Raw genomic sequence first — 26,374 nt, forward strand, 5'->3', positions numbered from 1 at the left:
TATTTGTGGGTGACACAGCCAAAGCTGATTCCAGCTGACATGTTGTCTCTGAGGCCACCTTTCCCTGGACAGGCTCAGCCACCTGGCTTGGTCTTCCTGCCTTGGTCAGGGCCTAGTGAATATGGTGGCCGCAGCCCTCAGTATACTCCTCGGGTTTTTCTAGAAAGCATACTGTAAACCACAGGCACCCCCACAGCCATGTTGGCCAATTCTCACCCCTGGCAGTGTCTCCAGTGTCCACAAGTCACTTTACATCACAGTGTTGAACATGGCTTGGTCTGCTTGTCCAGTCCTCTGCTAGCTGGGCTATGGACACTGGACTCAGCGCTGAAGACCCAGCCACTGCCTCTGAATCACAAACTGCCCACGGTGCACCAGACCCTCAGCCCTCTAATGGACACCACCTTCTTGCCCAGCCACGGGGGCTCTGCGTCAGGTGTTAGTGGCTCCTGAGCCTGGACTGTGCCATCAGGAGAACCATAAGGACCAGCATGTCCATCAAGCTGGCCACCATCTCCAACTGCCATTTAGACTTAAACAAGGAACACAAGACAACCTGTTGCCCCACAACCTGTAGCAACTTCCTGAGATACACTGAAGAGCCTCCTGCCCAGGAAGTGGGGCTCCAAATCTTTCTGTCAGGGTTGAGACACCCCCAAATGTTGGCAAAGAGGACACACCAGATCCCTATGTTGTCTGTAGGATAAACTCTGAAGCTTGAGTGGCACAAACAGCATGGCATGAGTAATCATGGAGGGCCCAGTGGGCTCAGAACCCCATAGGCAGTGCCCACAGCAAGGCTAGGACCCCTCAGAGGGAGGACAGATGTGTGGTATCCAGGCTAGGGGGAGGTGCTCCACACCACCCCTACTGACCACCCAATGCAAGAAGAATGCTGGACAGCGGTCACCTCCCCTGCCCAGTATCTGACCAATGTCAATAGGAGCCAAGGATGCTCTACGGCCACTCACTTTGAAGCAGATTAGAACTAGGGAAAGTTTGGGACTGAGACCCCTCCCTGACATCCCTTAAGAGCTCCATTGTAATTACAATAAGTTAGAAAGAATGGGAACTTCCTCCCTCCTTGGTGGGGCACCTGAGAATTAATATAGGTGTATATGGAAGTCCACCCAGCTCCTCCCCCTGGCTCAAAGGTCACCTGGCTCAGAAACTACCCATTCCCCTCCGCACTCACTGATTATTGGATGGCAATCACTAGGTTCATCCCTTCTCATAGGTTAACATAGGTTTAAAAGCACTTGGGGAAGAGACACAAGCTGTTTCCGCTTCCAGATTCCACCTGGGCCCCAACCTGCTCCCTTTCATATCTCCCTTCCCTAACTTTTAATAAACTTCATTTGCACCCACGTGTCCTGCCATGGATTCTTCCATACAGGACAAAGAATCTGGAAGTCTTCTGATCACAGACTCCAACAGGCACCAACAGCTTGATGCCCTGTCTTCTGTAGGATAATCTACACAAGGGGTCAGAAGTACACCAGTGCCCCTCTCCTGGAACCTGATGCCTAACAGCAACACCACAAAGGGACAGTGGCCAGCAGAACCCTCCCACTTCACTGAGGCACCTAGGCACAGGGCCTGGGAAGAGCCCTTAAGGAAAACTAAAACTGGGCAGAGAAACAGGCTGCCGTGTGTGCACCTGGCTTGCCTATGGGATCCAGGCATCTGAGCTCAGCCCTGTGTGATTACGAAGGAGGTCATGCTGAGCTCAGAGAATGAGTTTCTTAGCAGTGTAGACCCAGCTGGAATAATATCTTCCTGGCTGTTGCTTAGCATTTATCTGTAAAACCTGAGCCTGCTGCTACTTTTGGATAAGCTTAAAAATTACTCAGTCGGATGCTAGGGATAAATTCTTGCCTGGTGCGTGAGGACCTGGGCTCAATCCCCAGCATTACAAAAAAATAAAATTAAAACAAAATAGATAAAAGACTGAGTCAGCATCGTTAAAGACTGACTCAGCATCATTAAAGCTCATAGGATTTTCAGGCTTCCTTTTCCTTCTAGGATCATATTCAGTAGCTAACATTTTTTTCTAGGAATGTGCCCATTTTGTCTCAGTTTTCAAATAGGTGGGCATGAAATTCTTCTTAGCATCTCCTGGCAGTCTATTTGGGGTCGCTGCTCTGTCTGTGGCCGGTGCCTCCTCAGCCCTCAAGCCCCTCCTGTGTGTGTCAGCTCTTTCTTGGGCTCTCTTGGTCTCTTCCGTTTCAAAGCGCTCACTTCTGACATTTCTGTTCTGAAGGCGAAGGAGCCCCACTTTTGGAGCATGTTACCTTGGTTTTCTACAAACGTGCACCTCCGGGTGAACCTCTTTGAGCTGGGCAGGGCAGAGACACAAAGGAAGGCAGCAGTCCTTGCTCGGTCCATTGGGAAACGCTGGGCTCAGCCTAGGTCTGCCCCATGCCCACCTGCTGTTCACTCATCATCCCTTCTGAGCTATTTAAATTCTGAGCCCAGATTCTCAGATTAATAAACCAGAGTAAAATCCTTCTACTCTTAAGGGTGGGACAGAGGCCTGGTCATTTTACAAGTGATTCTTCATTTTAAGAAGATTTAATGACCACACACACACAAGCAGGAAGGTCATCTGTCACTCCAGCCTGTGAGGCATGCCAGAGTCAGGGAAGTTCAGGATTCTCAGAACATTATCACTTAATATTGTATTTCATGGTGAACATCCCTTTCTTTCTTTGAGCCTTCTATTCAATTGCAAATGTGCAAATGTGTGTAGGTCATTCACACCCAACTCAAGGACAACTCAAACCACCCCCACCTTAGCCCAGGGACCACCCATGCCCCTCCCCACTCACTGGTTACTGGATGGGAATCACCAGGTTCTTCCCTTCCCTTAGGTTAGCATGAGTTTTAAAAGCACCTGGAAAAGAGAAAGACTCTCTCTGCTTCCAGCTTCTACCTGGTCCCAGCATGGTCCCTTTTGGAATTCCCTCCATTTATACCCACATGTCCTTCCACAATTCTTCTCATGGGACACAAAGAATTTGGAAATCTTCGGATCACAGACTGCACCACTGCTGTTAACATCTGGATCATCTATCTTGCTCACATTGCAGGCAAGGGTGTCCCTTGCTTCTGTTCCTTTGTTTGGGAAGAGGGGGTCATTTAAGCATACCCAAACTCCTCCCAAAGGAATGAGCCTCAAGCATACTGACAATAGGTAGCTCCTCCCACCTTACCCCCAGTAAAGAACCTTCTAGAAATGTAAAAGGTGGTGTGGTGGTAACCCTACTCCTACCCTTCTCTCCCAGTGCCTCCTGAGTTGTGCACTGCCCCAAGAAGGTCCAGGAAGGACACAGAGAGCTAGTCAAGCATGTCCCCAACACATGTGCAGAGCTGAAGTTCCCTGAAGAAGCCACCTTGCTAATAAAGATTCCATAGACTGTGTGACCTGGTTGACTTCTTAAAGGTCAGTATCAGCTTGAGAGTCAAAATTACCTTTGGCTATCTTAAGATATTATTAAAAAAAAATAGCCACTCACTTTTCACCTTTGAGTCTGACCTGACATTCTAATAATGGTTAGATAGACTTCCCAGAGTAGATGGCTAAGCCTGCCTAGAAGACCTCTTGCCTCTGCCAACCTTAAAACTAAGAACAACATCTAAAACCTACAGAAAAGATGTCCCCACTCTGCTGTAACCCACTCCCACCAATATGGGTGCTAGACAGAAGTGATGGCCACAAGAGGAAAAAAGATAAAATCCTGTAATTCAACTCCCCAACTCCACTAGCCTCTCTTAAGATCAAGTAGTCAGAGGCCAGGGGTTATCACAGGAGGCTTTGAAGTCAACCACCTCCCTAAAGCTTAATCCTTCCTTTACTCAAGAGCAAGCCACACCCTAAACATCAGCTAGGCCTGGTGCTGGGAGTTCACACAGGTATCTCTTTAACTTAACAAGACAAAGACCTAGACCCAAGAGCTGCACCCTAGACGTCTGATAGAGCGAAACCAGGAATTTCACATAGAAATTCTTTACCAGCTAGAGCAGGTAATCTCTCTAACTTAACAAGACAAAGACCCAAGCCCAGGAACCCATCCCAGGGACCAAATGGACCTAAAGCTAAAAGTTCCTCAATAAATAATCTAACTCCAAATTTTGACCTGTGCTGGCAGAGTGGCTCAAGTAGTAGGATGTCTGCCTAGCAAGCTTAGCAAGTGTGAAGCCTTGAGTTCAAACCCCAGTACCACCAAAAATAAATAAATAACAAAACCTGACCTGTGGCTCTCACTCTAGAGGCAACCCCCTTAAAGTCTGTCGAAAACGTAAGGCTTTCCTAATAAACTATACTATCATTTTTACCATAATTTTTGCATCGTGCTTGAATTCTTTTCCTACCAGACACAAGATCCAAGGTACTTATCTGTGATATTTTTCTGGTAACAGTCTCATTTCCCAAGACACCAGAGGTTCGTCCAAGGCTCAAGGGGCAGCATGGCCTACTAACAGAGTGAAAAGGTAGCTGAACCTACTGGTTCTGGGTCCCCCTCCAAGAACTGGGGTGGGAGGGACTAGGGTACATCCCACAGGTCCCCTCCTGTCACCCATCATGCTGCCTTAACAGCCTGCATTCCAGAAGTAACCACTGGATGGAATTGTGTCATGAATGCAACTGACCCACCCATTTAGCAGACAGTCCCTGGCCTATCTCTCGAGGAGGCTGTGGTTCCATATTGACACAATATGGAGAGGCCTGGGCAGAGCTTCTTCCTCTTCAACCAGAGATTCCCTGGGCAGCCTGTGGTCCTGAGATCTGGGAGCCACAGGCCTCAGTGGGTCCTTAGTGCTCACTTCCTTCTACCATCCCAGACACCAGGCTCTCTGCACTCAAGTGAGCCAGTAGGAGGCAAGGGGACCCTGAATCCTGGGGAAGAGGTTGTCCTGAGAGGGATGCTCAAAGGGTGCTCTGAAAATATGGCGGAAATGGAACCTACAGGAACCTCAGGATGAGCTCAGGAGCTCACAGAAACCAAGTCTTCACTCAGCACTCAAGGATCAGAACATGTGTTCCGCTTTGACATCACCTCTATTACAGTGAACTGTGCACACAGTGCCAGGGGTCCAGTCCACAGTTCACAAAGAAATATGGAGGTGGGGCCAGCATCATTAAGGAGAAAGGAAGGACAAGCAGGAGGGGCCATGGCCTGACATTGAGACAGGGACATGGAGAAAGGAAGACAGAAGAGAGAGACAGGGAGACACCGAGAGAGACACAGAGACACAGACAGAAATACAGAGTCAGAAAGAGACACAGAGACAGACAGGGAGACACACACAAGAGACAGAGAGATACGGACACAGAAATACACAGAGTCAGAGAGAGACACAGACACAGAGACAAAAAGAGAGACACAAAGATAGAGACACAGACAGAAACAGAGAGATATAGACACAGACAGAAATAGAGTCAGAGAGACACAGTCACAGAGAGATATAGCCAGAGACCCAGAGATAAAGGGAGAGACACAGACAAAGGCAGAGAGGTGTAGAGACAGAGACAAAGACAGAGATACGGACAGAGACAGGGGACAGAGATTGTCTAGGGACCCAGGAATTTACATCCTTAATGAGCACTGCAGACAAATGTGCTACTGCTGGGCAAAGGGAATACATTTTGAGAAAGAAAAGCAACAATAAATGCTAGTGAGAGCCAGGCACTGGTGGCTCACTCTGTAATCCTAGCTGTTCAGGAGGCAGGGATCAGGAGAATCACCGTTCGAGGCCAGCCCAGGCAAACAGTTTGTAAGACCCTATCTTGAAAACCCATCACAAAAAAAGGACTGGTGGAGTGGCTCAAGTGATTGGATGCCTGCCTATCAAGTGTGAGGCCTTGAGTTCAAACCCCAGTGCTGCAAAAAAGAATAAACAAATAAATTGTTTATATGCACATATATAATAAATATATATGCTAATGAGGATGGGGGTAGAGGAAGCTTTATACACTGTCCATGGCAATGCAAATTAGTGCAGCCACTATGCAAATCAGTATGAAGGTTCTTCAAAAAACTAAACCTAGAACAACCATATGATCCTGCTAGACCACTCTTGAACGTATATCCAAACGAATGTAAGTCAGATTACAATACAGACACCTGCACATCCATGTTAACTGCAGCACTGTTGACAAAAGCCAAGCTATGGAAACAGTCTAGGTGTCAGAAACTAATGAATGGATAAAGAAAACGTGGTATACATACACAGTGGAGTAGTATTCAGCCATAAAGAAGAACAAAATGTCACTTGCAGGAAAATGGATGGAACAGGAGATCACCATGTTATGATTAAATAACCAGACTCAGAAAGACAAACTTCACTTTTTCTATCTTATGTGTAATCAAAATTTTAAAAAAAGACCAGAAAGCAAAGAGGGACTTTTTGGGGGAAGGGGAACAAGAAGGGTAATGGGAGAGAGAATACATCAAGGCATATTATATAGGCATATGAAAATGTCATCATGAAACCCATTGCTTTGTACAACTGATATATGCTAATAAAAATATTAAATAAGGATTGGAGGAGTGGCTCAAGAGGTAGGGCACTTGCCTAGCAAGCAAGAGGCTCTAAGTTCAAACCCCAGTACTGCCAGAAAATAAAATGATGACATCAAAGTCAAGCAGGGGTGGCAGTGCACACTTGTAATCCCAGCACTCAGGAGGATCAAGAGTTCAACACCAACCTGGACTGAAAAAACAAGGTCAAGAATGTCTTAGAAGAAAGCACTAAAGAGATATCAGCACCCGTGTGAAGAGTCCAGAGGACAAGGAGGAAATCCTGGGTATGGCCTTGGAAAAAGCATGGTATACACACCCATGCACACAATCATGAAGAAGTATGATTTACACACACACGCACACAGTCATATGCATGTGAACAGTACACAACACACACACAAATTCTCACATGCCCAAACATACAACCACACAAACATACAGACACGCAGAGAAGTTCAAACTGCCACATGTACAGACACGCACACAGACACCATGCGTGCAGAGGCAAAAGGCTTCATTACAATGTCTAGACATGAAAATAAGTATGCACATGTTTTTAAGCTTACAGTTGGTATGAAAACCTCTTTTTTTCCCCATGGTGCTGGGGACTGACTCCCGGGCCTTGGGCATGCTAGGCAAGTCCGTGCTCTACCACGTCAGCCATGCCCCCAGCCCTTTTCTTTGCCTTTTGTTTTTAAGACAGGGCCTTGAACCGTCCATCTTCCTGCCTGCACCTCTGGCCTAACTGGGATTACAGGCATACACCACCATACCCAGCCATAGTATTTCTATGTACAACAAAATTGGAATGCACTTGAGAGATGGATCCTATCTGTCCCCCCACTTCCATGACCACATGTGCGAGGCATTAGCAGCTGGTACACAGAGGGCCTGTAAGTCCCGAGCTGGGAGGAGGGTCTGGACCCTCCCAGTGAAGGTACCTGTGATGGCCAGGCCTGGCCTTGAGGCTCAAGTCACCATTCCTTGGTCCAGCTGCTGGGCAGCAGTCAAGGACACATGGTGAAAAGCCACAGGGGGCAGGTATGGCCAAAGTATGACTCCTCCAAGTCAGTTCCACCTTGAGGATGGGGTGGTAGTCGCACTGCTAAGCAGGTGCACAGTCCCAAGGAGACGGGAGTCATGGTGCACTGTGGCCTCTCCTACTCCCGTGTGCCCAGAAAGGCCAGCATGTTCTGGGGCTTGTGCCTCCTTAGCATCTTGTCCACTAGTCCTCAGGCCAGCAGTCAGGGCTGGCTGCATGTCCATCTTCACCTGAAGGGTAGCCAGGAGCTGCCTGTCCTCCCAAGGCCACTGGAAGCATGGATGCCCACAGCCATCCACAGCTTACAGGCAGCCCAGGCTGACCACTCAAATCTGGCCAGCATCTCCTCCACAGCCCCCAGTGCCAACATATAACACCAGGATTTACAGCGCATCACCAAAGGGTAAACTGAGACTCAGGGAGGACAAGGGTGTGCAGCTCTCACCACGCGACAACCACAGCTGCCCGTCATTGGTCAATTGCCCCTCCCCCAAGCCTGAAGGCCACACAGCCTGGACAGAGACCCTGTGCCCACTCACCTGCTTCTCGTTCTCATCCTCCAAGCGCAGTCGGTCCTCGATGCAGCCCCGGGCCTGCAGGAAGGCCTTCCTCTGTGAGCGCTCAGTCAAGATGCGCACAAACACGCCATACATGTTCACACCAACGAAGAGCAGGGCGTTGGCACCGAGCTACGGGGAGAGAGCAGACACTCTATGTGGGGCCTGGACTGGCCAGAGGGAGCATGAGGGGCAGGGAGGATAGAAGGCTTCCCAACAATCCCACAGCCACCATGGCCACCAGGGCCTCTGCGGGCCCCTCCCAGACCCAAGTGAAAGAGACTGGGACCCCAGCAGGTGCAGCACACACGCCTGTGTCCATCCAGGCAGGCAAAGCAGGAATTGAGCAGTACCCAAGTCTAGCATTGTGGGATGAATTCCGTCCCCCTTGAATTTCTGTGTGCCAACCCCAATGCCCAGGACCTCAGAATGCGGCTGTATTTGAAGACAGGCCTTGAAAGAGGTGACTAAGGCAAAATGAGGTCATAAGAGTGGACCCTGACCCAATCTGACTGGTGTGCTTATAAGACAAGATTGGGACACAGACACACACAGAGGAATGACCATGAGAGACCTCAGAAAAGATAGCATCAACAAACCAAGGTAGGGGCCTCAGGAGAAACCAGCCTGCCCACACCTGGATCTTGGACTTCCAGCCTCCCATGAGAGAATACATTTCTGCTACTTGAGCCTCACTCTGTGGCACGTTAGCCCCCAGCAAACCAACACACCTAAGAATAAGAAGTGACCATTTTCAAAGTGACATAGGATGCCCTAGAAAGATTCAGGGGAGAAGAGCTGACAAAAAATAAAAGCCAGAACATGGATTTGGGCATGATATACACACCAGCACAAGAAGAGTAAATGTAGTGTCAGGCCTAAGTCTGAATGGCCCCAGTGCCTCCCCACTGTGACAGCCAGCTGAGGAGGAGCCCTCAGTGAACCCTGGCTCTGAGGCCTGCTGCGAGGGCCAGACCAGAAGGGATGCATGCTTTGGTTGAAATAGGATCCCAGAAACAGTGTCTGTGATGTCCTGGCCCTGACCTGGCTCCAATCAAGACCCCACAGGACTGAGAATAGGCTTCACAGAAACAGGATTTGACTAAGAGGACACTCCTGCCCAGTCAAACTAGCAGGCACAGCCTGCTAGGCTTGGCTCAGCCTCAACATTGCCCAGCAAGTCTCCTGCCTTCTCTGCTCCAACCTCTTGCAGACCACAGTGCCAAAGCAGGACATTTGCCTCTCATGAGCTTCCCAGGACCAGGGCAGGTGCCCTCAGCAGGGGGTGCCCACCTCCACCCAGGGCAGGTTCTTTTCACTGTGGGAATAATGTTCTAGAAGTCGGTCACCAAAGTGGAGAATTTCTGTCTCTGCCTAAACCCAGCATTTCTCCCTCTGCCCTAGGAAGCCACAGGTTCTGAATGTCACCACTCTTCACAAATGCCCCCAGATCTGACGTGTGTTGCACTGTGTGAAACAGAGAACAAAGTGACACAGGTGTCTACTGATAGTTGCTGAGGGAAAGGTGGGGGGGATTCCCATGATCAGGAGGCACTGAAGGACGAGACAGGAGAGGCCTCCAGGAAGGAAAACAGCTAGCACCTGGCTCCCCTGAATGCTATCCCAGAAACAGACGGACTGGCCAGACTGGGGCAGGTCCACAGAGAGAAGACAGAGAAGGATTTGGGCACCTTCAAACTTAAGGTTTGTGAGATGAGCTCTGCTCAAGAAAATTAAAATGGAGATCCAGCCTAAAGACCCCAACCCCCCTGAACAGACAATGCCACAGTCAGGCCTGGTAAGTGAACTTAAGCTTGGCCTGATGTACAAGCACAGACTTTAAGGAGCTGTTTATTGCAAACACCTATTCTACGGGAAAACAGAAGGTAAGCTCAACCAATTGGAGCACTCAATAAACTTAACAGCTGTATGACAAGGGCTTTCCGATAGGGTGGATCAAATAAATTCACGGTATAATGGTAACCAGAGAAATCATTTCCTTAATCACCAACAAATACAAGTATCCAGTGCTTTGTCCAGAACATCAAGATTTTTGGTTCAGAACCTCCCAATTCATGAACTGCATGCAACACAAGTAACTAAAATTACTCTGTGCCTCAGTGTACTTTCCTACTCTGGAAATACCAACCAATGGCCCACAGTCTCATGGGCTCTAGAAATATCTTACAGCCATTCTCAAAGAGATGACCAGGAGGGAGGACATGAAAGATGAACTGCAGGACCCCCCAACCCACCGTAAGGTAAGTGGCCATCCTCTGCCTGGAATGTCCCCTAGTGGGGAGGGGAGCTGACCCTCATAAGGTTAGCTATCCCTCCTGGATGTCACCATCCTGACCTCAGCTTCCTCCAGTGGGACAATGAGAGGGTTGGAGGTGACAAGATGTCCAATGGTATGACTCCTGTGAGGTCCCTGAATGTCATCGTGGTGACCCTGAAATCTTACAATAAGTAATTCAACCAAAGGAAATCAAATTAACTACAGTGGGAGTTGTTCAGGACAGTAGGGCTCTGGGGGCTGTGAGAGAGACAGGTGTCCCAAGTCTAGGAAGTTACATGTCACCCAATCAACTAACAGTAGCAATACCCAGAGCAGCCAGCAGTGGGAGCTGTCTGGAGAACACTGAAGGTGGTGGAGGATGAGGCAGGCCTCACAATGGTCTGAGCATAGGACTGCTTCTAGAACTCACAGAGCCCTAAGCAAGGCCTTCCACTGTCACCAGACCACCTAAGGCCACAGGATGTTGGGTCCCAAACACATGAGTGGAACCCTGACCCTGACATGCAGGTTACATCTCTGGATCCCAGCACTGGACAGATAGGATGTCAAGGACACTATGGGCCCCTGAATATGCTGGGGTAGACATCAGAGCCACCAGGCAAGTGACCAGGAGGGATGGCCACCCCTGGACACAGGAGCCAAGGGCAGCAGTTGTGAGTGGGGAGGCCAGGCAGGCCTGAGGAATAGCAGCAGCTCTCAGGAGGACACACACAGTGTCAAGGTCAAGGCAGATGGACACTTAACAGGAGACCCTGCTGGCCACCAGACACCATGCAGATCTGGAAAGGGCCAGAGATAGAGCAGGGAGCTGGACTACCAGCTGAGCTGAGTCTTGCAGAAGGCCTGCACGGGAGGCCACCATGCACCTCTAAAGGAAGTGGAAGGCAGGCAGACCCCGGTCCCTAAAATAAAGCCTATAATTAAGAACAAAATGTCTTTCTTGAGCTCTGTCCACATTGTAACTTCCTTTCTCCCATGGCTTCCTCTTGGAATACAATGGGCTCAGATTACAGGATATGATAACAGAGGGGGGGGAATAAGACAGCTGGTGCTTTCACCACCAGGATGATTGACCAGTCCTCCTGGTCCCTGTGTGCTTCAGAGCCCTTGAACGTGGATTGGGCAGGCCATACAGGACCCTCCAGATGCCCCACTCCGACAGCGGCAGCTCAGCTGTCCATTTCAACTAGCTATACACCTGTCCTCCCTAGAGGGGGACTGTAACTAACTACCCTCAGGATGTCTGAAGGCATCATCCCCAGCAAAGTCGACACTCCCATGCTGACCACCTGAGAGTCCCTCAAAAGGAAAAAAAGCTCTGTGGGCCAAACACACTATCTCCTGTGAGCCGGGCCTACAGGAAAACCCAGCAAGGGAATGTGTGGATAAGGGCTGGGGGTGGTGGGGTGGAACACCTCAGGGAGTCCTCAACTAGCTGTACTTTCTCTTGCTAATCTCTTTAGGTCTGGGTCCTTCCCTGCAGGCTCCTACACACCCATCCTGGGAATGGATGTGTCCAAGGTGGGTGGTGTGGTCAAGGAGACCCCTTGTCACCATCACACCAAATACAACATCATCCCCACGTGCACAGGACGCTCTGTGGATGCGAAGGATCATGCTGATGCCACAGATGCTCCTAACAATCCCATCCCAGAGAGAAATGGGAGTTCTGTGTGTGGCACAGCAGAGCCGCTGAGCTACAGGATCTGTGGGAATCAAGGTAGCCAGGAACTGCTCTCCTGCAGCCCTCACCTTCCCTATGCCACCGACCCCATTCTGTAGACAGACACACTGAGGCCAGGAGAGAGGACAGGGTCTCCCAGGCACTATGACCCCTGCACGTCCCTCTGCAGAGTCCCCTGGACCCACCTGAACAATGCCTCCATGAGGGGGGCAGACCCAACACCTGAACCAGAGATTAACTTTGAGAAGGATGGATTTTCTAGCCCCCCTCCTCAGGATGCAGAGCTGGGGCTGGGGGGCCATCAGACAGTGTGGAGCAGCCCCCCACAGGGCCCAGTTCAGAAGCCTGCCTGGGACCTGCCTGACCCAGCAGAGCCAAGAGAAGGGGGTCCTTCCGGGAAGCCAGGGCTGAGCGAGGCCACACATGCAACGTTCTGGAACAGGGACCATGAGCATCCGGCATTTCTGTGCTCTGTGCTCGTGCCTTGCTGCAGGAGGGGGTTGCAGTTGGTGAGGGAGCAGACCAGAGTGGGGTAACAGGATAGAGTTGGGGTAACAGTGGCATCAGGTTCAGCTTAATCCAGACACAGATGGGCACATGCTCAAATATTTACAGATTAAAGTACAATGTATTTACAGGTAAAATACCAAGGCAAACCACCACTGAACAATGAGCAGACACTTAAACAAAGACAGGAATGTGACCAGGTCATGTTAAGGGGAGGGTAACAGCATGAGGGGGAGGGGAAATGAAGAGGGCAAAAGACAGTGAATATGGTTGATGTACATGTATGAATATGGAACACTGAAACCTGTCCAAGTCATTTAAGAAGGGGGAGAAGAAAGAGGGAGAATAAGGGAGGGGATGAACCAAACCTGGGTACATTGTAGCATATATGGAAATGTCACAAGGAAACCCCATGTACAATTATTATATACTAGTAAAAACGTTAAAAGTATTTACAGAAATGTGCACATACATGTATTTTCTTTCTTCTTTTTCTTTTGGTGGCATAGAGGTTTGAACTCAGGGTCTCATGCTTGCTAGGCAAGCACCCTACCACTTGAGCTATCCCTCCAGTCCTTTTGCTGTTATTTATTTTTCAGATAAGGTCCTGGGGCCAGTCTCAAACCACAATCCTACCTCCACCTCCAAAGTAGCCAGGATTATAGGCATGTACCACCATGCTTAGGCCCTATACATGTATTTTCTAGCTCTGTCTGCAGACAGAAGCAAAAGTGCCCTAGGAGCAACAAAGACATCCAGGACCTATACCAGATCTGAAAGGGCTCTGAGTTGGCCAGACTGGAACAATCTGAATCACAAAATAAAGTGGTGTTGAATGGCAAGTCAATGTGTAAAATAAATATCCATGAGCCCAAAATGATAGAAACCAATGAGTGAATAAAATACAGATGAAGGATAACAGACAAGCATTTTAGCGCCAAGAACATTCCAAGACATTCATGGCTCCTCTGCCCTCTGGGAGGTTCATTCCACACTCCCAAAGTGTGGGCTGGGTACCTGCCTCCTCCCCAGGAGCAAGACATAGGAAAGGAAGCTAGGACAGAGAAGCTTCAGGGGAGCAGCCAGGCAGCACCCCTTCAGTGCACTCACAGCAGCTCAAACATGACACAACCCATGGACAGGTGTGGGCGTGACGTATCATGATGAAGGTGTTTCCCAGAGATTCTTGCTGAAAACCCAGGACCCAAAATAACCACAAGAAGTCATCAGACATCAGTGGCCACTAGACAGATCTCAAGGTCACTGCACCACCCCTTGGGGCAATCCTGGTCCTAGTCTTCCCCCAAGATGTCCCACAGTGCCTGGACAATTGGCCTGTCCCAACCTGACATCCCACACCCTCAAGTACCTGCCCTTCCTCTCCTTCATCAACTCCTGTCCGCTGAGGGCCCCGGCCCACCCACTTCCCAGCACACCTGTCTGCCCCAAAAGAGACCCCCACACCATCCCACACGCTATACAGAGCCCTACCTCCCAGGCATACTGAAGTGCCAGGCCTAGGGCTCACCTTTGCCCTACCCCCAACACATCCTGTGCCCCTGGTACAGGCATGCTGTGTGTGTATGTGCATGCATGCCCACGGCACAAATGCACGCCCTGCTGTGTGAGCAATACACAGCCCCGGGCAGATCGTGCCCTCGGGACCACTGCAACCATGGCCTGAGGCTTTCCTGCCTGACCCCTGGATTGGGCTGGATGGTCCTCTCTTGTGCTGTGGTACTCCTACTTAACCTCATCCCTATTTAGTACCAAGCTGACCCACTGAACTTGCTCACATTTTCAACCTGTGGCTGGCCAGGCTGGCCTCACACAGGGCATCAAGCTTGGGGACATTCGAACTACTTGTGAGGGTGGAGGGCACAAGGCAGGCTGTCCCTGGAAGGGCACCTGCAAGTCGGGTGCTGGTGGCTCACACCTGTAATCTACTTGGGAGGCAGAGATCAGGAGGATCAAGGTTAGAAGTCAGTCCAGGCAAATAGTTCAAGAGACCTATTTGAAAAAAATCCCATCACAAAAAAGGGCTGGCAGAATGCCTCAAGTGGTAGAGCACCTGCCTAGCAAGCATGAGGCGCTGACACCACTCCAGGGAATTCTTTCTGTCATTAGCTTCAGCACTCTAGCCACTACAAGGAAGGGAGTTGTCCCTATACCCTGGCCCCTGTGCAGCACACTGCACATTCTCAAGGCAAATCTGCTGACTGCTTTAGCAAGCCTCTGGGGATCTGGCTGATGGCCTTAACCCCTCCGCCCCAATCTCCCAGGCCAGATCCGCTCAGTCCTTTTTGGGTGTGGGCCCATGGCTGGGCAGTGGTCATAATGTCGCTCACTTCCAACCATGTTTTTTTTTTTCAACATCACACACAGTGTGTTTTTAAATTAACGTAATTGCTTGCGAGCTCTCTGTTTTTGAATTAATAAGTGTTTCAGAATTAGCATCATTTCAAAGAGGGCTGGCAGAATGCTGATCACTACTGGAGCTGGTGATAGGTTTTTCCCCGAGATCACTGTGTACTTCTCCCTACTTTGGGGTGTTTGAATGTTCCGTAATAAAAAATAAAATAAAACAAGTTTAAAAAGAAAAGAATCTGCCCACTGTCCCTGAGCTCCAGGGTCAGGGGATTCTCACAGGGACCTGGGGATTGGTGATCTTTGGGGTTTCCTGTGTAACTCCCGGCAGCACCATGCCAAGGGGGCCCCCCTCTAGGCAAGCAGGACCTCTGCTCCCCCATCATGCACACCATGTCTTCTGGTAACAAGGGAGGGCAGAGAAGACACACACAGTGACACATGCAGACACCAGCAGGGACATTTGGAACAAAGGGTAGGAAGTCAGAAAACAGATGTGAGTCTGCAGGCTGCTGAGCACCCCTGGGGACGGCTCCCAGGGACAACAAGCAGCTCCCCGCAAGGCTCAGCACACCCCTGCCCAGAGGATCAGTAAGCAACACACTGACCAAACGTCCCAGAGAGGGGACTTCAGGCTCAAGGTCACCCACCAGGATCTGACAGTCACACTTCAGGCTTGCCCACCCCATCCACAGCAGGTCTCCACACCACCAGCCCCTCTAGACACCTAGACACCAACAAGAGTCGCAAAGGAACTATGTCACTCACTGGCTGAGCTCTCAGACTGTTCATTTCCAGTCTTTGACCAAACTGTACACAGGTGCTTAGCATTAAAGAAGTGCCCATAGCACAGGGATGAGACCCTGCCTGCCACCCGGTTCACAGACGGTGCTCAGAAAACATTTATGGTGTCTGCAAGTGCAGATTTTACTAGATTAAATATCAGAGATATTTCTGCATCTTTAGGCTAAATGATCAGTCTGTTAGTCATTTACACACCAGAGCACAAAGACTTGGAGAAAATAATTGTCATCGAGGTCAAACTGAAGAAGCAAGTTTCCCACTCCTTCCTGAGGCCATGCTGATCAGGAAGGTGACAAGATCTTGTGACAGGAGGTAATCTCTCTCATAAGGGGATGTGACCAATGGCACAGAGCAAAACACACTAACCATCTCTGAGACCGGTACCACCAAGCATGGCTACAGCGCAGGCTTCCGAGCCAGCAGGGACACAGTGCAGCTCCACAGTGACCACTCAGTCTTCCTGTAAGAGGTATTCAAACTGCTTTTGCTGAAAAGCATTGACTCCTTCCTTCAGCACACGAATTAATGAAAAACAGGAGAAGTTTGGCATCCCTGCCTCCATTTTGTATGTCTTTGCTCTAAGCCATTCTCTCTCCAGTCACTTTGTGATCACCTTGGATTCCATAAAGGACAGGACTGATAACATCTTCCTGAGAAGGGACTGAAATTTCCCATCAGGAACAGTGGAGACTTGCAGGACAGACTACCCCTCCAAATGAGGACAGTGACCTGTAATGATGAGGCTGCACCCTGGAGCAGGAGCAGTCATCTCATGGGAATCAGCTGGCTCCCCTCAAGTGATGACAGTGATGACAACTTCCCTGGAGCCCCTCTGGGAATCCTTGGACTGAGATCAGGGTCAACCAGACCACAGCTTGTGATTGTTTAACTATGCACACCTTTGTCCCCTTTTCTTTGTCTACTTAAACCTATGGCTCATGTCTGTACCCTGAAGAAGGTTGAAGATAAGGTGAGTGCTTACTGTGCCTCTTCCCATGCATGTCCCAAGCTATGTAATAAACCTCCTTTCTCTGTCTTCACCATGCCTCTCTCTTTATTTGGTGTTTAGGGGCAGGTAGCCAGACCTGACAAGTGGAATCTCAGGAGTTTGGGCTTTGGGTCCAAAACTCCGGTTTCATCTTGGCTCTCCTGAGGTCTGAGCTTTCTCTCAGTTCACACTGAAGCCACAGCAAACACCCAACTTGAAGATCAAAGCAGGCCCTGCCTCCCTCCAACCCCAAGAAACAGAAGGGGTCATTGAGATTCAGGCCACCTTCAACACAGAGCAGACCTCAGGCCCCCAGATGGGCTCCCACTCCACTCCTTTCTGCAAGACACACAGGGAGAAGTGGAGGTGGACTCTTTAGCTTGAGAACAATAGGATGCCAGAAACCCCCCACTGAGAAGAGGCACAGGAAGATGAGAGATTCTGAGGGGACACTGAAGGAAGGGGGAGGTCAGGAGGGACAGAAAGGAGCCTCACATGGTTGAATGGGCTATTGTCATGGATTCGTGGATGGGTTGGAGGATACAGGACAAAAGCCCACCTTGGCCTGTACTAAGAGATGGGTGGCCTCACTTCCTTCCCTGAAGTTCTAAGCCCTGGTCACTGACTTTGTGGCCCTCAGGTCCCACACAAACACACCAATCTCCCTGATCCAGGCAAGGCCTGAGCTGGATTCCTCATTCCACAGTCCACACACCCTGGGGTCACCCAAGGTTGTAGAACTGGAGGTGTAGGATGGGGGTCTCAGCTAGGGTCTCTGCCCAGGCTCTGCTGAGACTCAGGGACAGACTGTCCCTCCCAGAGCCACTTGTCCCCCAAGAGATGAGGGTGGCATATCTGCCCCAAAAGTGCACACTAATGAAAGTGTATGGTGTGTGAGTGGGCGTCAGTGTGTAAGTGTGCAGGTGGCTGTGTTTACGTGGGTATGTTTGTTTATGACTGTGAGTGTGCTTCTGTGTATGCATGAGGGAGTATGAGAGGAAAAGATAGCGAGTGCGTGTATCTGTGTGTGCATGCAGGTGCAGGTGTGAAAATGAGTGTAAGAGTGCATATGGGTGAGTGCATCAAGGGTTCTGAGAATGTGAGTATGGACTCACTTGGGCTTGTAGATTTCTGCATGCATGTACAAGCATGTGTAAGTGTGAAAATGTGACTGTGTACATGTGGATACATGCATGTGGGTACACACGTGTGTGTCTGTGTGTACACAATTGAGCGTATGTAAGTAAGCATGAGAGCATGACTGTGCATGGAGAAGTATAGTATGTTCACGGGGGCCAGTCATAGGTGCATGTCCTCACACACAGGAAAGCTGTGCCCTGCTTTACTAGAAGGCTCTGCTGGCTGCCTCACTCAGCCCCTGGGTTAAAGAGAGGAACTCATGGCTGTGAGAACAGGGTCTTCCCCACAGGGGTCATGCTGCAGCCTCCTGTGCTGGGAAACCTAGTTGCAAAGCAGCCTGCCTGTGGAGTGACACACAAAGTCCCTGGCCACAGAGACTCCTCCTCCACCATGGCCACATGGCCCTCCTGGCTGGGCTGTTCTGCTCCTGCCATTACAACGGGTGGGGCGGGGGGAGCAGGCCGAGATCTGCCACCTGCATCCTGGGAGTTCCCAACAAACACCTCACCCCAACCACTCAGGGTCACCAAGTCGGAGATAAATTAGCAGGTCACTAACTTCAGACAAGAGAAAGAGGATAGAAATGTGTCACTGAGCCCAGACAGTGAGGGCAGGATAGGGAACACCTTCCACACACAGTCTACACACTGTACATAGAGGACAAATCTGTCCTATGAAACCATGCAATGAACAACTGGTCCATAGACAGTGAGGGAAAATGAGACACGGAGATCATCCTGTACTCCAGGTCACACAACTACGTGAGCATCCCTGAGGCGCTGGGAGACCCACCCACTTGAAAGTCCACCAGTGCCCATCTGAGTCGACATCTGGGTCACCACACTTCACCCGTACATCAACCCAGAAAGCTCAGCCAAGCTGGGACAGGAAAAAGACATCATCCCAAACCATTGTGAGCCCAGCAAGCAAAGGCTGACAGCTTTGATGGCAAGCAGAGACAGGGCACAGACGCCTGTGATCATCGTGATTTCTGTCACCCTGTCTACAGTTAAGAACCCAACAGAAACTGCAATGTACTTCCTTTTACATTTATAGGAAACTTAACTAAAAGCATATATTGTGCACCAGGTGATGAACCTCTGCTATTTCAAAAACAGTAAGTAGTAACAGTAATCCTGACTCACCCCAGCCAAAAAGCAAGCATTTGGAAGCTGTGCAGAGGAAGGTGACACAGGCAGGAAGCTCCAAGCTGGCAGAGGTCTGTGTCTTTTGCTCGAGGCGAACGAGGCGCAGGGCAGGGGGGACTACTGTGGGTGGGAGCCCCAAGCCAGGGGTTGGGCCCTGCTCAGATCTCCTGGGAGTCTGTGTCCTCTACACATTGATTTTCTCCACCATGCACCTGTCTTTATTTCCCCACTAAAGCCCCACGAGCCTTCCTGCAGAGCAAGGACTTGAACCCAGGCCCTACTGCAAAGTACTGGCTCTTTTCTGGTCTCCTCGGGGCTATCCTTAACAGGAAGGCTTGCAGGTCTGAGCTGGAGGGGAGGAGCTCACATGTGTGCCTAGAGAGTTTCCCTGACTGACTGGTCCTCAGTACTTTCCTGGGGGCTCAGTACCAGGAGTCCCCCCACAGGGACCCTGAAACAGAGTCCCACTGTACATGCGACAAGGGCAAACCCCCTGCATGATATGCTCTGTCTTTCAGCCTTTTTCATGCCTGCCTGGATATTGCCTGCCTGAAATGCAGAGCTGAGGAGGCAGCGCCATCAGCAGGTGACTGTGCTGCAAAGGTAACAAAGGGCCTGATGGGAGGTGGCTGGCGGCAAGGCACTGAGAAGCAGCAAAAATGCCAACACCACCTTCCTCACACATCCCGAGTACCAAGTTGCACAGCTCATGACGGATGGACTTCACAGGCGCCTGGAATTTTGCAATGAGAAGACAGGACCCACAAACAAAAGACACACACACACACAATAGGTTTCTCTCTCTCCATTCCTGTTGATCTGTCAATACTACTGCCACCTGTATTGACTTGAGTTTGAGCATTCTAAAGACGGAAAAATGATTAAAAGTGGTATAAGGTTTCCAATATGTGTTTAGCCATTAAGAACCTTTCACCTTCACGATATCCCTGCAGCAGGGAAAAGGAGGGGGGGGGCTGTGCTCCCTTTATATAGGTGGGGAAACTCAGTATAGGAACGGTTTACATTGCCCATGGAGGTAGCAGCAGGGAAACTCAGTGTCTGCTCACTGAAAATTCTTGCTTCCAGGATGAACTTCCTCCACCCTCCCCTCCTCCCAGAGTAACAAGGGCTCCACTTATCCCAGAAGGAGGAGCAGAGTCATTTTTGTAGACACCCCATCCTTTTTCATCTTTTCTCTAAAAGGAATGCCTACAGGCTATATTACTTATTTAAAAAGAAGATAATAATATGACCTTTTGTGGCACCTGCTGGCTCCCTGGTAGGTACAGGGGGAACACAGTGTGATAGGGATACCTGGGCTTTCTCCCCACTCAGAGTTGCCCTGGGATCTGGCCACTCCTTCTGGTCAGAGTGGGATACAGGTCTGGCTGTGGGGAGCAGTATGAGTCCCAGGCTACGCAAAGAAAAGGGTGACCTAGGAAAGGCATGGGAGTGCCCCCTGAGAAGGGTCTAACAGGGTCTACCTACTGCCCTCTGAGAACCCTGCCCACCAACCCTCCATCTCTGTTCCCTTCTTCCCCACCTTTCTCCTTGCCTCTTCTCTGCCTTTGGCCCTCACCCCTACTTTTCTTCTCTTCCCCACACCCCACAATCCCTTTTGCCAGCTGGGCTCTGCATACTGTCTCCTTCTTCCCTCCTGAGTCCTGCCTGCCCATTGGTACCAGCACCTGCCAGGCTGTCTCTCTCTCTGGCACCAATCCCTGTGTCAGGCTCCTCTAACCAAGTGCTACCCCAGCATCAGGACCAGCAGGGTGTTGGCCCTGTTGGTCCCCCAGGCGCGCGCACGCACACACACACACACGCACACACACACACACACACACACCACACCACCCCAATCACTTCCCCAATCTGCAATCTGTCCAGCTTCCCTGCTGGTCCCCAATTTCTTCCCAGTTTGCTCCCACAGAGCCTCCCCTCTCCCCTCCCTTAGATGGACTCCCCCACCCCAACTACTAAACTGTATCAAGAGCCAGAAATAACCCCCTCAGCCGACAGCGGTGAAGTGGGTGCAGGAGACCCTCCCCAGCCTCTGGGAGGGAAGGACCACCTCTCACTGGGTGAGGTGGTCCGGTAGGAACAGGCGCCTCCAGGATCCAGGTGGAGCCCACCGAAGGCAGACGTCCTGTGCGTCCTTGTCCTTGCCACCACCTCGCTTGACAAGCAGGGAAGACAGTGACAAAGTTCAGGCGCTGCAGAGCTAGGGTCAGGGAGACCGCGCACAGCGGGAGCTGTAGGGACCGGACCGGACCGTGTGTGACCTTGGGAAACCCTGCTTCTTCTGAGCCAGAGTCAGCTCCACAACAGGGTGGCTAGGGAGACTGAAGGGGTCCAAAGCACCTTCCCCCGCCCCTACCTGCTCCCGCCGGGTCCTCAGAACTGAGAAGCGAGCCCCAAGCGCGCTCCAGGCGAGAGGTAGAAGAGCCCGGGGACTGCGCGCATCGCCAGCCCAGGGGCCCGCGCCCCCCGGTGCTTTCAGCCCCTCTGCGGGGACCTGAGCAATGACTGAGCCCTGCATCCGGGCTGTGGCCCCGCTTGGCCGCCTGACCTTGGCCAATCCTCCCCCTCTCTACACCTGTCTTGCGCCTCCCCACTGCACGCCCAGAGACGCTTTGTGGACTCTGTCTGTCCGAAGGCGCCATTCCGGACTGCATCCCCACCTTACTGAGTGACCTTGAACAACACCCCCACCCTCCCCCCGAAAAAAATCAGGACCTCAGTTTCCCCACTCGCCCAATAGGAAGAAGCGCGCCCAACTCCTGGCACACTCCCAGTCCCAATGGGCAGGTATGTCTCAGAGCAAATTGGGGGAAGGGGGCCCGTGGTGGCACTCACCGTCCTCCAGAGACGTGGGCGCTTGGCGGGGACCAAGGTGGCCGTAACCAGTAAGTGCGAGGCGGCCACCAGCAGCCCGAAGCCGATGGCCAGCAGGCTGCGCACGGGCAGCAAGGCATAGGACACGAAGGTGACCAACAGAAGCTGCCAAACTCCCTGCTCAGCGACCGCGGACCCGGCAGCCGCCCCGGCCGGGCCCCTAGCGGGGCCACCCAGCGCGAAGGGACAGCACAGCAGCGCGAAGGTGAGGCTGAAGAGCAGCGCCAGCTGGCCGACCTGCTGCAGCTGGGACACCTGCAGGGACCGGACATTGGTGACCACCAGCAGCGCCAGGAAGAGCACGCAGTGCACCGGGTGCGACCCCTTGGCCAGGCCGGGCGCGGGCCCCGGCGCGCCCAGCAGCTCAGCCAACGCCAGCGCGCCCGCCAGCAGGCTGAGCACCGCCAGCGCCTTCAGCGTGGCCGCCTGCTCCAGCCGCAGCGTGTAGCCGCGGAACAGCGCCTCCAGCTCGGGGCACGCGAACTCCTCGCCGCACGCCCGGAGCCCGCGCCGGACGCCCGGCCCGGCCGCCCGCTCGGCGCCCCCGGGCTCGGCCGCGCCGCCTCGGCCGCGCGGCGCCCCCGCCATCTCAGCGCCATGCAGCGGCCGCGGCCACGGGCGCGCCCCTCGCCGGCCCGGGGCTCCGGGGCGCGGGGCGCGGGGCGCGGGGCGGCCGGCGAGGCACCGGGGTGCCGGGCGCGGGGCGCGGGGCGCGGGGCGGGCGGAGTTGGGGCGCCGGCTGCCCAGCGCGCGCGCCCCGAGCGCGTCCCCTCCCGCCCGCCCCGCTCGTCCCGCGCGCGCTTGCGCACTGGCGCCCGCCCGCGCCCTGGCCGTGGTCCTCGGTGGCGATCGCGCTGCGACAGCCCTAGTCCTGAACGTTCGCAGCCCAGTGGCCGCGTGACCTTGGGCACCTCCCTGCCTTTCTGAGACTCAGTTTCCCCACCACCACCACTACCACCCTTGGTTGCCTGTAGGAAACGTTAAGGAAAAAAAAGCTAAAATTCCGCGTTGGGGGGTAGAGAGAGTTCTGCCAAATGTGCGCCCCCTCCCCAAATGAAACCAGCTCATTCGGAAGGAGTGTGGACTCAGCCAAAATCCGGAACAAGCGACGCCCGAGGACTAGGGCGGTGGGAGGGGTGGCAGTGTCAGAGCCCACCCCCACCCTCCCGTAGTCTTAGGTGCGTAAATGGGGCCCTCCCTCAATGTGCCTGGTCGTCCCTGGGGTCCTGAAAATCCTGAGCGGGTGCAGGGCGGGAACTGCGCCCAGGGAACTGCAGCGAAGTTCCAGGTTAAGTCCCCTAACCCCCGAGTGGCAGTAGGATCCCAGCCCCTCCTGCGTGCTGCACTGAGCCAGGAGAGGGTCCTATGCTGCTGTGGCAGGGAACGGGGAACGAGGTGTGGGGTTGTAGGCTCAGGAAAGGCCAAGTGATGAACCACGAAACAGCGCGGCTGTCTGCCCTAAATAGGAGCTGGACACCCAGATGATGGGTAGACGTTTGCTTCCTGCAGGACAAGTGGTAAGGACTGGCCTCGGGCACCAGGATCACATCCAGTGGACATTCACTCTCTATAAGCAGGAGGACTTGGTACTGGTGCCTCACAGTAGTCATCTCATTTAGGCTGGCAGAGTAATTCAAATTGTAGAACACCTACCTAGCAAGCATGAGGTCCTGAGTTCAAATCCTAGTACCACCCTCCCCCCAAAAAAAGGCAAAAAAAATAGTCATCTTATTTGGTGTTCAGGGTGGGCCCCTTGGGGTCGCTGCCTCTGTCCCCCTTTAGTGAGCATTCCAGGTTATCAGGCCTCTCCTGAGGGTCCAGAGTGGAGTCAGGACTACAAGTAATCCTCTGTGATCTTTTTGGATAATCCAGGGACTGGGGGTCCCCTGTGGCCAAAGCCTAGCCTGCCCTATTTGGAGAAACTCGATTTAATTGATCCCACCCAAATATTAGGGTATTTTAGAAGCCCGCAGGAATTCCCACGGCTCTCAGGGTGACCATCACTACACACCTGTTGCTATACGGGCACAAAGATTATATGTGAAGTATTTATAATTAGTATTAGATTAAACTACATGAAACTGCCATTTTTGTGAAGTCCAAAGCAGTCACCTATCAACTCTATCATCTGTCCGTGAGGATGCTTCTTGATCAGGTGTACATTCCCACCCCATGTCCCCAACAGCTCACACCAAGGCCCCCAGGGCACACATGGGGACCAGCTGATCCCTCCCCTTGGTGTGGCCTCTCCAGCAAGGGCACCTCCTCTGGAAACTTTCCTGCCAACAGCCCTGCACCCACAGGGAACTGCTTTCTTCTGGGTCAGCATCCTTCTATGAAGGTTAGCTCCATAACCTCCCTTCTTTTGCCTGAAGCAGTGGAGGGTGGCATGAGAAGGTGGCTTGTTTCTCATTAACTTCATAAACATCGGTTTCATTGTCTGGTTCCCCATTCGTCCCCAAATAGTAACATAGGATCAAGCATAGATCCTCTTGCTAAATGGTGTGGTGTGTTTTTACATCTTCATGACATTACAAAGTTGAAAAAAAAACCCAAACTTATCAAACTACAAGAAAATTAAAGTATGATAGAGTTCTCAGGGTACAAATTTCCCATGTCACCTGCACCCTCTTGTAGCTGTTTTGGCTCTCAACTCTACCCTCACTCAAAATTTTCTTTGTAGAAAGAGCCAGCTGCCTTCAGGAGTGCCTGAGGGATTTGCATTCAGGTTTGCATGGACAGAAGGTTGCTGGGGGCTGGGGACTGGGGAGACACCATTTGCTTGCAGCTATCTTCCTGTCATTTTCCTGTCTGTCATACCACTGACCCTCCATGGCATCCTGGTACCAGTGTTTCATCCTCTTTGTTTTGTTGATGAAGAAACAGACAATCAGGAGCTGGTCCAGGTCTCAGAGGGGATGCTGGGAACCTGGAGTTTCTCACTCCAAGCCCTCTTGCCAAATAAACCCTGAGAGAGACAAGAGTCATTCATTATCATCACTGTTGTTGTCAGTGTTGAGTTTGTGCGGCAATATATTAATTCCCTCTCCCCATTTGCTAGTTTGGAAGGAGATGCCCTGCAAACAGGCAGTTTGCAGTCAAGGACAAAGAGAACTTAACCTGTGATACAGCAAAGTATTGCTCCCTGTGCTCTCAGTGGGTGTCATAGGTTGACTTGTGTCCCCTCCAAAATTCACATGTAGAAAGGAGAAAAATTAAGGGTATGAACCAATTTGGGTTATAATACGTATACATGTCTGTAAAGAAGAGGTGACCTGCTTAAGGGGAGGTCACTGATGGGAGAGGGACAGTAAAAGAAAGAAGTTAAGAAGGTGAATATGGTTGATGTACTCTCTATACAAGAATGTAGAATTTTTAAGCCTGTTGAAATCACCATAAGAAGGGGACTAAGGTAGAAAGAAGAAAAATAGAGGAGGTGAACCAATTCAGGTTATAATACATATATACACAGAAATGTCACAAAGAAACTCCCTGTAGAGCTATTTTAAACAAACAAAAATGTCTTTTTCAAAAATGGAGGACAGGAAGGTAAAACAGGTCCTATCTGGGGATTGGCACCAGTGGGAGGGAGGAGGATATAAGGAAAGGGTGTAGGAGGTGAATATGGTGGAGATATTATGTAATCATGTATGAAAATGGAAAAATGAGACCTGTTGAAACTATTCCAGGAATGGGGGGAGGGAGGACAAAGGAGAATGATGGAGGAGGTGAACTCAACTATGATATATTTTGTAAATGACACAATGTACCCCAAGTACGGCAATAATATGATAATAAAAATCTAACTAAAATATAGAAGATTTGAATTGCTTATATTTATACTTAGGACATGTGCAATTATATAGTTCACTGTGCAATAAATTGCATAACTTTAATTTAAAGAAACAAAATTCATATGTGTAAGCTAACCTCCAGTACCCCAGAATGTCACTTTATCTGGAAATAGAATCAATGCAGATACACATATTTAATCTGAGGGCTGAACATGGTGGCACACACCTGTGATCCCAGCTGCATGGAAGGCACAGTATGAGGACTGAGGTCTGAAGCCAGCCTGGGAAAAAACACACAAGATCCTATCTGAAAAATAACTTAAAGCAAAAAAGGGTTGGTGGAGTGGCTCCAGTGGTAGAACACTGGCCTAGCAAGCATGCAGCCCTGATTTCAAACCCTAGTACTGCCAAAAAAAATGGAGATAAAAGTATAGTTAAGATGAAGCTGTCCTGGAGTAGAATGGGAGCACTTCTAATATGACTGGTGTCCTTATAAGAACAGGAAATCCGCACACAGGCTTGCACAAAAAGCACCATGTGCAGATTTGGGATGAAGCTGCCACACCCAAGGACCCATTAGAACTTCAAAAGAGGGGCTTGAATCAGAGCCTTTGGGGGAAAC

General features: G+C 51.2%; 1 protein-coding gene and 1 pseudogene across 1 annotated transcript in view; one reads left to right on the forward strand and one right to left on the reverse strand.

The window, feature by feature from the left end:
• Adcy1 (adenylate cyclase 1) overlaps nt 1-22,546 on the reverse strand; it is a 141,219-nt gene extending 118,673 nt beyond the window's left edge. Inside the window, exons 1-2 of the mRNA XM_020177063.2 lie at nt 21,920-22,546; nt 8,109-8,258 (exon numbers count right to left, since the gene is read on the reverse strand). Of these exons, the coding sequence (XP_020032652.2) occupies nt 8,109-8,258; nt 21,920-22,546 (777 nt within the window). The remainder of the gene's footprint in view (nt 1-8,108; nt 8,259-21,919) is intronic.
• A 598-nt stretch (nt 22,547-23,144) lies between these two features.
• Nucleotides 23,145-26,374, forward strand: part of LOC141418094 (uncharacterized) — a 46,164-nt pseudogene continuing 42,934 nt past the window's right edge.

The sequence above is a fragment of the Castor canadensis genome, chromosome 2, assembly GCF_047511655.1.
Source record: "Castor canadensis chromosome 2, mCasCan1.hap1v2, whole genome shotgun sequence".
In the NCBI taxonomy this organism is placed as follows: domain Eukaryota; kingdom Metazoa; phylum Chordata; class Mammalia; order Rodentia; family Castoridae; genus Castor; species Castor canadensis.